Source organism: Cetorhinus maximus, chromosome 17 (genome assembly GCF_964194155.1).
Source record: "Cetorhinus maximus chromosome 17, sCetMax3.hap1.1, whole genome shotgun sequence".
Lineage (NCBI taxonomy): Eukaryota > Metazoa > Chordata > Chondrichthyes > Lamniformes > Cetorhinidae > Cetorhinus > Cetorhinus maximus.
The window spans coordinates 96,013,201-96,025,493 of NC_135895.1; the positions used below are offsets into that span (position 1 = coordinate 96,013,201).

The 12,293-nt window shown below is 40.3% G+C and overlaps 1 protein-coding gene across 1 annotated transcript in view; it reads left to right on the forward strand.

The window, feature by feature from the left end:
* mrpl37 (mitochondrial ribosomal protein L37) overlaps positions 1 to 12,001 on the forward strand; it is a 35,698-nt gene extending 23,697 nt beyond the window's left edge. The window contains exons 4-7 of the mRNA XM_078561629.1: positions 3,778 to 3,963; positions 4,295 to 4,449; positions 10,514 to 10,717; positions 11,678 to 12,001. Of these exons, the coding sequence (XP_078417755.1) occupies positions 3,778 to 3,963; positions 4,295 to 4,449; positions 10,514 to 10,717; positions 11,678 to 11,755 (623 nt within the window). The 3' untranslated portion in view covers positions 11,756 to 12,001. The remainder of the gene's footprint in view (positions 1 to 3,777; positions 3,964 to 4,294; positions 4,450 to 10,513; positions 10,718 to 11,677) is intronic.
* Positions 12,002 to 12,293: the final 292 nt, after the last annotated feature.

Sequence of the window (12,293 nt, forward strand, 5' to 3'; positions counted from 1 at the left end):
AAACCACATCCCCTGGCTCCCCCTCATCAATTCTACTAGTTACATCCTCGAAAAATTTCAGCAGATTTGTCAAGCATGATTTCCCTTTCATAAATCCATGCTGACTCTGTCCGATCCTGCCACTGTTTTCCACGTGCTCAGCTATTAAATCTTTTATAATGGACTCTAGAATTTTCCCCACTACCGACGTCAGGCTGACTGGTCTATAATTCCCTGTTTTCTCCCTGCCTCCCTTTTTAAATAGTGGGGTTACATTAGCTACCCTCCAATCTGTAGGAACTGTTCCAGAGTCTATAGAATCTTGGAAGATGACCACCAATGCATCCACTAGGGCTACTTCTTTAAGTACTCTGGGATGTCGATTATCAGGCCCCGGGGATTTATCGGCCTTCAATCCCATCAATTTGCCCAGCACCATTTCCCTACTAATACTGATTTCTTTCAGTTCCTCCCTCTCACTAAACCCTGTGTTCCCCAACATTTCTAGTATGTTATTAGTGTCTTCCTTTGTGAAGACAGAACCAAAGTATATATTTAGTTGGTCAGCCATTTCCTTGTTCCCCATTACAAATTCCCCTATTTCTGACTGTAAGGGACCTACATTTGTCTTCAGCAATCTTTTTCTCTTCATATACCTATAGAAACTTTTACAGTCAGCTTTTATGTTCCCTATAAGCTTACTCTCGTACTCTATTTTCCCCTTCTTAATCAATCCCTTGGTCCTCCTTTGCTGAATTCTAAACTGCTCCCAATCCTCAGGCCTGTTGTTTTGTCTCACCAATTTGTATGCCTCTTCCTTGCATCTAATACTATATCTAATTTCCCTTGTAAGCCATGGTTTGGCTACCTTTCCTGTTTTACTTTTGCGCCAGACAGAAATAAACAATTGTTGCAGTTCACCCATGCGCTCTTTGAATGTTTGCCATTGCCTATCCACCGTCATCCCTTTAAGTAAGGTTTCCCAATCCATCATAGCCAACTCGCACCTCATACCATCGTAGTTTCCTTTATTAAGATTCAGGACGCAAGTCTCAGAATCAACTACGTCACTCTCCATCTTGATGAAGAATTCTATCATATTATGGTCACTCATCCCCAAGGGGCCTTGCACAACTAGATTGCCAATTATTCCTTTCTCATTACACAATACCCAGTCTAGGATGGCCTGTTCTCTAGATGGTTCCTCAATGTATTGGTCCAGAAAACCATCCCGTATACACTCCAGGAATTCCTCCTCTACGGTTTTATTACTAATTTGATTTGCCCAACCTATGTGCAGATTAAAGTCACCCATAATTACAGACGTTCCTTTATTACATGCGTCTCTGATTTCCTGTTTAATGCCATTCCCAACATCACCACGACAGTTTGGGGGTCTATATCCAACGTTTTTGGCCCCTTAGTGTTTCTCAGCTCTACCCATACAGATTACACATCGGTGGAGCTAATATCTTTCCTCACTATTGCGTTAATTTCCTCTTTAACCAGCAATACAACTCCACCGCCTTTTCCTTTTTGTGTGTCCTTCCTAAATACCCCTGGATGTTCAGTTCCCATCCCTGGTCACCCTGCAGCCATGTCTCCGTAATCCCAACTATATCATACCTGTTTACATCTATTTGCGCGGTTAATTCATCCATTTTATTGCGAATGCTCCTCACGTTAAGGCACAAAGCCTTAAGGCTTGTCTTTTTAACATTACTTGTCCTGTTCCCACTATTTTTCACTGAGGCCCTGTTTGATTCTTGCCCTTGATTTCTCTGACTATCACTTTGCTTATTCCGCTTTCTATCTTTTGTTCTTGTCTTTGATTCCCCTTCCTCTGACTCCTTGCATAGGTTCCCATCCCCCTGACATTTTAGTTTAAACCCTCCCCAACAACTCTAGCAAATGTTCCCCCTAGGACATCAGTCCCGGTCCTGCCCAGGTGTAACCCATCCAGTTTGTACTGGTCCCACCTCCCCCAGAACCGGCCCCAACCCTCCCCTTCACACCATCTCTTCAACCACGTATTCATCCGATATATCCTGCTATTTCTACTCTGACTGGCACGTGGCACAGGTAGTAATCCTGAGATCACTACCTTTGAGGTCCTACTTTTCAACTTACTTCCTAAATCCCTATATTCTGCTTTTAGGACCGCTTCCCTTTTTTTACCTATGTCGTTTGTCCCAATGTGTACCATGACCACTGGCTGTTCACCCTCCCCCTTCAGAATGTCCTCTAGCCGCTCTGAGACATCCTTGACCCTAGCACCAGGGAGGCAACATACCATCCTGGAGTCTCATTTGCAGCCACAGAAACGCCTATCTATTCCCCATACAATTGAATCCCCTATAACTATTGCATTCCCACACTTTTTACTCCTCCCCTGTGCAGCAGAGCCAACCACGGTGCAACGAATTTGGCTGTTGCTGCTTTCTCCTGAGAGGCCATTCCCCCCCAACAGTATCCAAAGCGGTATATCTGTTTTGCAGGGGAATAGCCACAGGAGATTTGTGCACTGCCTGCCTAGTCCTCTTGCTTTGCCTGAAGGTCACCCATTCCCTTCCTGCCTGTGGATTCTTAGCCTACGGTATGACCATCTCTCTATACATGCTATCCACGATACTCTCCGCCTTGCGGATGCTCCACATTGTCCCCAGCCACTGCTCCAGCTCCCAAATCAGGGCGTTCAAGAGCTGCAGCTGGAGACACTGCCTGTCCCAGAGTCGTCCTCTCGCTCTCTCCTCAGGTAGATCAGGTAATAGGAAATCTTTTATTTCCTGCTCGGGTTTCTTGATTATGATCAACACATGTCATCGGTTAATATAACAGGGTACCAGGAAAAACCAGCTAATGATAATTAATCAAATATTATTATTTTATACATTTTATGTAAAAAGAAACTGAACCAGAAACTGAGAACTCAATACCTAGATTTGAGTATGTGAAATAATAATTGATTGGCAATTGGATGTATATTTGAAAAATAAAATTTGAGGGATATGAGGCAGGATATGGGGCCTTGGAACTAATTGGACAGTTCTTTCACAAGAGCCAACACAGGCATGATAGCCCCAGTCACCGCTTCCTAACCAGTTTGATTCTGTGTGTTTTTTAATAATTTGAGCAAGAAGCGTTCAGTACATTTACTGTATCAAAATAATGAATGCAGATGCCCTTAGGCTAGCTCAGTTGACAGATACATTTTCTAATGTGGAGTTGAACCATACCGCCAAGAAAGTCCAGGTTTGAACACCTGTGTTGAGTTAGCTGATTCGATCATAATCAGGCAGACATTTTATTAGTCATAGCACAGTTGAAAAACACCCTTCAACTATAACTGGAATTTAAAAGTAAATAGGTGGCTGGACTTCATGAGAACTGAAGCTAACATTTTGGAAGGATTTATACTTAAAAACTTTATCTGTCCTCTCTTCAGATGTTGATTTGCCAGCTGTTGATTTTCCATATTATTCAAATTTTCAAAACTTGACGTTTTTACTAGTTAACCTGGACTTCTACTAGAAAATGCATATGTGATTAATAGGGATGGGATTACATTTGACTACGATGTCTCAGACAGTCAAATGACATGTATCAGTTTGCACAGTTGACACATATGTACGGTGCCTAAAGATGGCTAGCATCTATGAAGCTGCATCAGCAAATAGTCAGCACCCTCAGGAAATCGACATAGATGAGGGAAAATTATAGGGCAGCTGACAGAACTTGAGCTACAGTCCTACACAATAGTTAATTCCCTGTTTAATGAATATTTTATTTTCTTTGCAGAGTCTGACATATTCCGGGTTTGTGGTTTAAATGGAGTCCTCTTGAGTAGTAAGCAGCCTTTACCAGCAGTAGCCGGAAAAGAGGAGATATTAAGCACTGAAAGTCATGCCCTCCCAACCTTCTATCCCATCTCTCCCAACATTGACCTGCAGCAAACACATGTCTATAAAGAATGCAATGACACAGGTGGGTTTTTGATACTGCAGTCTATTTAATGTGGCTGAGCACTCGTGTTTGGAGTTGAATTGGCAAAATGTTGAGCACACTGTCTTTGTTTTTGCTGTTAATGGGATTATGAAGGGGCTGAAGGAAGGAAAGAAACTACTGAAACGGCATAAATGTAATCCAAGAATTTATTTTGAAAATTCAGTTTAATGGAATGCTATTTATGACATGTATTTTGGGACATCAAGTCTTCACAAGTCAATGGGATTTATCTACAGTATTCTTTTTGTGGTTAACACACTTTCTGTAATATTCTCATCCATTTACAATTATTTTAATTGTGTCAGTACAGGTTTCCGTGATGGGTACCCTTTTCCTTATGCGCACACACTGTATATTACAGAATCCTCTGTTAATATGACAAGGTTCAAACCAGAACCACTGAGGGCCAAGATGATCATGTTCACATTTGCAAATGCTCTTGCAAGGGCCAAGCTTCTGTATGGTGTAAGTGTCACTGTCTCTGGTACACATATTGCAATGTGCATGTGTTGAAGTAGAAATTCCACTTACTTTAGACTTAATGTGTTTGTAGTTAAATGTGCTTGAATTTAAGAGTGCACTCAGCTTTAACTCAATAGTTATGGTATGATACAATGATGGATTTTGTTGCATCTTTCATTCGGGGTGTAGAAAAATCAGAACGGAAAAAGATAGAGGAGCAGATTTGCAAAGAAATTAGGGAGGTGCAAGAACTATAGAGTGGTGAGACTTTAACTACCCTAATATTAACTGAAGAGTGATTGTGTTAAAGACAGAGAAAGGGGGACATTTCTGAAATGTGTTCAGGAGAATTTTTTTCAATCAATATGTTTCCTGCCCAACGAGGAAGGAGGCATTGCTGGATCTTGCCCTGGAGAATGAAGTGGGTGGAGTAGAGAATGTCACAATTAGGAAGCATCTCAGGAATGGTAATCATAGCATTGTAAGATTAGTTATGGAGAAAGACAAGGAGCAAACTAGAATAAAAATACTTAACTGGAGGAGGGCTAATTTCAGTGAATTGAGAAGGGATCTGGCCCAGCTAAATTAGAGTCAAAGACTGGGAAGCAGAAATGTAATTGAGCAATGGACTGCCTTTAAAGCAATGGTTCAGGTGCAGTCTAGGTACACTCCCACAAGGGGGAAAGGGAGGGCAATCAAAGCTTCCTTGATGGTAAAGGAGTTAGTCGGATGAAGCAGAAAAAGGAGACTTATGACCGGTGTCACCTTAATAATACAAGGGAGAAGGTTGAATATAAAAAGTACAGAGGAGAATTGAGAAAGGAAAGCGTGTATGATAATAATGTGGCAACGAATGTAAAAGGCAATCCAAAGGTCTTATATAGGCATGTTAATAGTAAAATGATTGTTGGGAGCAGCTTGTTCAAAAGAGGGGAGAAGGATAAACCTGGCAATTACAGGCCAGACAGTTTAAGGTCAGTGGTGGGAAGCTTTTAGAAACAATAATCTAGAAGAAAATTAGCAGCCACCAGGACAAGCATGGACTAAAAGGAGAGCCATTGTAGATTTGTTAAGGACAGATGGCATTTGAATTTTTTTATGAGGTAATGGAGAGGTTGGATGAGGGCATTGCAGTTGATGATTTATATATTGATTTCCAATGGGATATAACTAGCAGTGGAAGCACAATTAGCTAAAAGATAGGCAAGTGTTGTGTTAATGGCTTTTTTCCAGACCGGAGGGAACTATACAGTTCCAAGGTTTAGTACTAGGACTACTGCTGTTTTTGATATCCAGTAATGAGTTGGACTTGGGTGCAAGGCACAATTTTAAAATTTGCAGATATTACAAAAATTGGAAGTGTAGTAAACAGTAAGGAAGATGGCAATAGACTTTAAGAGGCCATAAACAGGCTATTCGAATGGATGGGCAGATAAAATTCAACATAGAAAAATGTGAGGTTCTACATTTTGGTAGGATGATGAGAGATAGACAATACAAACTAAATGGTCCAATTTTAAAGGCAGGATGCAAGAACAGAGACCTGGGGGTGTTTGTGCATAAATCTTTGAAAGTGACAGAACAGGTTAATAAAGCATATGGGATTCTGGCCTTCATAAATAGAATCATAGAATACAAAAGCCAGGAAGATGTATTAAAAAAAGAAAGACTTGAGTTTAAAAAGCACCTTTCATGACCACTGGACATCTCAAAGCACTTTACAGCCAATTAAGTACTTTTTGAAGTGTAGTCACTGTTGTAATGTAGGAAATGCAACAGTCAATTTGCGCATAGCAAGCTCCCACAAGCAACAATGTTATGAAGACCAGATAACCTGCTTTTGTGATGATGATTATCTGTATAAAATTCGAGTTCAGCTCCAGCTAGAATATTTGATGTCCAATTCTGGACACTAAACTTAGGAAGAATGTGAAGGCTTTGGAGAGAAGTACAGAAGAGATTTTTTCAGGGAGGTTCCAGGGATGAGAGATTACTGTTATTTAGATAGACTGGAGAAACTAGGGTTTTTCTCCTTAGAACTGAGAAGGATTTGAGGAGATTTGATTGAAGTGTTTAAATTCAAAGCATTTAGATAGAGTAAACAAAGAGAAACTGTTTCCAATGGCTTAATGATTGATAACCTTAAGACACAGATTTAAAGTGATTGACAAAAGAATGACATGAGAAAAAAACTTCAATGCAACGAGTGATTAGGATTTGGAATGCACCGCCTGATATGGTCTGGTGGTGGCAGCCATCTGTCTCATAAGTTGACTGTTTGCACTGTGGTTGTCAACTTTGTGTTAAGCATCTTCTGGTATGGCTGAGGAACCTCCAGACTGGCATGGCAGTCTCTGACACATTTGCTGCGGAGGAACACAGTGGACTGAGAGGTTCACAATTTGTTGGGCTATATTTTCCAAGGGCTCTGTTCTCGGCCAGCTGAGCTTTTCGTTTCTGCTCGCCTCTTCCAATGCAGCTCCAAACAGTCAGCCTCCAGAGGTCACGGCCATCAGCGACTCTCTCCCAGTTGTTAGTGTCAATGTATGCCATCTTCATATCTCACTTGCAGGTGTCCTTGTAGTGGAGGTATGGACACCCAACAGGTCGTATCCCAGTGGCCAGTTTACTACACCAAAGATTTTTGGGTAAATGGCCAAATTATATATTGATGAATGTGGCACAAAATTCATTGGCTTAGTAGTGAGTGTTCGCTGATGAAATTAGCATGCTCCAGGACCTCTGAGTCAGTGACCTTGTCCTGCCAAGAGATGCCGATGATAGTCTGAGACACTGAAGGTGAACACTGTTCAGCCTTTTCTCCTGTCTAGCATATGTTGTCCAGGTTTCACCACTGTCCAGGAGTGCACTGAGGATGCAGGCTTCATAAACTCAGTTTGGTGTTCTCAGTCGGGTTGCTGTTGTTCCACATTCTCTTTCTCAGCTTGGACATAACTGTAGCTCTTGCGATTTCAGCATCAAGTTGCAGATTGCGGGTGGTTATGGAGCCTAGCTATCTGAAGCTACCAACAAACCCCCAGTGTCAGTGTCACATTGTCAAAGCTGATAGATGGCAAGATCCTGGACCATAACATTTGTCTTCCTGATGCTGATGGTCAAACCAAACTCTTAACAGGCCTGAGTCTGTCCATTTGCTGCTGAAGTGTTCTTTGATATGCAATGCTAGTGCGGCTCTCAGCAAGCCTGGTCTCTTGCAGGATAGCTATGTCAATGTTGTCCTATGAAGTTCCATGTTGATTACAGCTGTCTTGTGCATCTTACTGACCAGCTGCAAGTCATCTTTCAATCCCACGCACATGGTCATGTTCTAGCTTGCCAATCGAAGAGTTGACACCTTTTCGTTTGTTTGCCTGGTGCAATAGATTCCATCCACTTATTGAGCAGTGACCCTAAGCTCCAAGGACCCATTGAAAAAGATGAACTATGGCAGGCCAGCACCTTACCAGTTGGAGGCTGCCCTACTTGAGGTGGGTGCTGGCTGACTCTTTGACACATTGCTGCTAGCCAGCAGTGTAGGCTGAAAATGAAAAGCAAACCACAAAAAAGCAGAAAGCATGTTAACACTTAAGTTTGAACTTTATAAGATAGTTATGTTTTGGAAACCTAAGGTAAAATGATGGGGTCATGTAACCTGTTCTGAAGTCTGCCTGACAGCAAGCCTGAGTGGTTTGATTTTTGGAGATTAAACAGGGCAAAGATTGTTCCACTGGGAAGATGCAGCAAGGTATTTACGCTTGGAGACATGGCAGCAGCCTGTCCACTAACATTGGTAGACTGTGAATCTCCATAGTCCGAGAAAATTGTTGAGAATGTCAGGTTCTAAACGGCTGTTCTTTAACATGTCCATTTAGTTCCAAGATGAAGAAGTATTGACCTCTGAAGGATAACTAATCAGCATCTCTACCTGGATACAAGGCCCATGTGATTCACATTGCCATGGTGTTGGACTTTGAGATGAGAAGGGTACATTGTGCTATTAGATTGCAGGCTTTCCTAAAATATCACTGAATATCACAGACAGGTTGGTCTGTCGGGATCTGGGGGAGAGAGAGAGTAGCAAGAGCCCAAAAGTCTCTATGGTTCACAGCGGTGGAATGTGTGTGGAAGCTTGGGCTCAGCTTCAAAAGACCAAATTTGTGAGGAGTTAAAATAAAGCTGGAAGAGGTGTCTAGCTTGTGCCAGAGGGAGGATCTCCAGTAATACTCTCACTGTGAAGGACAGTTCTGAGGTTAAAAGTTACCAGACTGAGAAAGGAAAGAACAGAAGTAAAGCCTCGAGCTAAGAATCGTTTCAGACTGATTCTGGGTGAGTTGAATGTCTACTTAAAGGACAATGTAACATATACCCGACGGTGGGTTTTTACGGTTGTGCTAAAATTAAGGGAGTATTCCGTTCTGTAGTTTAAAGTATAAGTTGCCCATAAAAATAGTGTTTAGTCAATGTTGCTTTTAGTCTATTACAGTAAACATCTTAAAATGTGAAATCGTGATGTCATTCTTTTAGCTATTAAGTGGAAGTTTGAATTTCTTATAAAAGCTGTCTCCATGGGGATCGTAACGTAACGCTCTTTACCCACACACTAGACGCATCACATTGACCTGTTGGACACACCTATTGATAGATAATGATTAAATAGTAGCCTACAAAAGAGCATTGGATAAATACTTGGAGAAAAAATTGCAAGGATATGAGAAAACATCAGGAGAATGGAACTAACTGGATTGTTCCTTGAAAGAGCCAGTGCAGATTTGATGGGCTGAATGGCTTTTTGTGCTGTATTATTCCATGATTTATCCCTCAGCATTCCGGGCATCTACTAACAAATGGTTGCTGAAGCGACCATTTATTAGATGGATAAAGAAGAAAGTCCCATGGGGCCAAGAAGAAAATTGGAATTTCCCAAAACCACAAGCTAAACCTATCCTTAAAGGATTTTAGTGTACTGAACAGCTAAAGGATTATATATAATTATGTTCAGTTGTTTATAGTGTGTTACAAAAGTATAATAATTTTCATAATATTTTTTCTGGTTTGTTGTAAAGTAGGTTTATGGGTGTGAGTGCAGATAGTCCTGTCTGTGTGATTTAATTACATTTGGAGTCAGGTAGACTGCAAGCTTGAAATTATAAAAAAAAGCTAGGTGTAGAATTGTACTTGAAATGCTAATGAGTAAACATGGATGCTATCTTAGCATGCAAAGTGTGAAGGGATTGTTTGGATTTCAAAAGATGTTAGTCTGTTTACAACTAGCCAGATAAACAAGACTAGGGAGTGTGTTTATTTTTCCCAAAGGTTACTGACACTATTGGCAACATTAAAGTTTTATATTATGGGAAAGGGACAGTTCCAAAGATATATGGAACAATGGAATTTACATATTAGAGAGAGAAACATATATAAAGGAAATGAAAGGCTATGTTGGGGGCCATGTAAGATCTAACAGGAGTGTGTGAAACAGCCTTGAAGAAGCCTCCAGCCATTTGTGCTTAAGTTTGTTGTGTCCAGTAACTAAACTTGGAGCAAGCCATTTGGAATTCCATTGTCAAGTGGGTACTGTGTTAACTTGTTTTTTTTATCTAAAATCTATTTTGGACTGTTTCCTTAAAGGGGGTGTGTAACTGGGAAGTCAGGCTAATTAGGAATTTTAGCAATTGTTATAGTATTAAGTAATTGCAGTCTTATGTATGTGCTTGAAATCTTTTATTTTGTTAAATATTTTAATTCAATTTTTAAAATCTCTAAAGGTCTTAGTGGACTCATTACTTCTGAATTCAGTGCACACATCTTCTCGTAATAAATACAAATTGCAAAACCGTTGTGATAGTGTGGCCAATTTTCCCTTGTGGATTTGGTCCACCTGGCACACATTGTCTGCCACGTTATAACATGTGGTACAGGGAACTTTGAATCTAATATCTGGCTTCTCTCTTCATGTAATTGAATATAGCTGAAACAATTTAGAATCTTGTTTATTGTATTGATTGTCTTGCACCAGCTGAGGAGAACTGATTTTATATAAACTTGCTTACTTTTTTCTATTTCACAGGAAGAGCCAAAGGAATTGGATAATCCTATCACAGTGCAATGCATTGCCACAAATGGAAGAATGTTCCAGTTCCTGGTGTTGCAGCTAAATACCACAGATCTACAATCAAATGATGGTGTGAAAAACCTTATTTGGTTAGATCAAGATCAGCTACTGTATGACTACGCAAAGTGCCGTCCATCAATCAGAAAGAAAATAGTCCAGGTGAGTACAAGCTGAACAGTTGGGGAAGTGATCCTTAAGCACATGCATCAGCAATGGCAGTGACAATTTTTTGTATCAGTGGTTTCTTGCTGGCATGCTGACGTCTGCAGTTTTCCATTACCTCATCAAAGTGAACTGTCTTCCTTTGAGGCTGTTCAGTGAATGTCAACAGATGAGTTCCTATGTGGAGGCATCACCGTCCTCACACGTATTACAGCATTACCTGCTGAATAGCAACCCAAAGTAGGGTTATTAGCTGAGTTTGATTAAGTTTTCTTGTCTCACTCTTTCTCCTTTCCTCCCATTGTTATCACAGCACAATGACTGAGATCAACCAAGATCAGGAATGAACTTATTGTGCAATTAACTGGGCAATTTAGATCAGATTTAATGGTCCAATAAGTATGGACCTTGCTGTAAGCAAGCCTTTTCATGGTTAGCATCGTGTTGTGAAGCAGATAGGTCCCACAATAAGTTAATTGGATTCTTTTAACATATTGGATATGATATCTCCAGAAATGTTTATGCATTCACAGGATGTGGGCATCACTGGCAAGGTCAGTATTGATTACTCATCCCTAATTGCCCTTGAGAGGGTGATAGGGAACTGTCATCTTGAATACAACTGAGTGGCGTGCTAGACTATTCAGAGGACAGTTGAGAGTCAACCACATTGCTGTAGGCCTCAGGTCACATGTAGGGGTAAAGTTAGCAGATAAAACCGGAGATTTTTTTTAAAACAACAATCTTATAGTTTCATGATCAACATTACTTCTACCAGCATTTTATTTCAGATTTATTTAATTAGTTGAATTTAAATTCCCTGGCTGCCATGGTGGGATTTAAACTCAGAATTACGAGTCCACCAACAGAACCACTATGCTTCCATACCCCTAGTGTAATTTTAAAAAAAGACTTGTATCTGCTTGTGTTCAGAGATTGATGGTTTCTTTTCCCTAGGTTCCTGCTGGACTGTCTGGATATTGTCCAGAGACATTCAGTAAGTTCCTTGCCATGTACTTGCATGGAGCTGTATAGAATCATATGGAAAACAGATCAGTGCTATCATGAAGAACTGTAACTTACCTGGAAATGTCAAGGAAACGAAGGATCTAAGTTGGATACCAGCAGAAATACATTGTAAACTGATTTGAGGTATAAACAGTGTAACCATATACAATGTTACTTAGACTTTTATGAAGACTGGAACTGAGTGATAAATGAATTATGTTGGGAATTATTTATGTGAATAATGCTACTTTAATAAAAATATTTTTTTCACAACCCATCTAATGTTTATCTGTATCATAATGCCCCATTTCAGCCAAAGAAAGCATCTGTACTACAGAAACAATGCACTTTGAGAGTGTCAAAATTAACATATTCCTTTTTTAAAAGTAAAAGTCCATCTATTAAGTTGTGGGGAAAAAAATCTCCAGGCCCTTGTATAATGTCACATATCCATAATAAAATTCATAATAGGCACGAGAACAACGGCTAAAAGAGCAGTATTATATACTTGAAGAATTAGATCAGCTAGAAAGGGTAGACCTTATGTATGTAAAGCCAAGGAGAT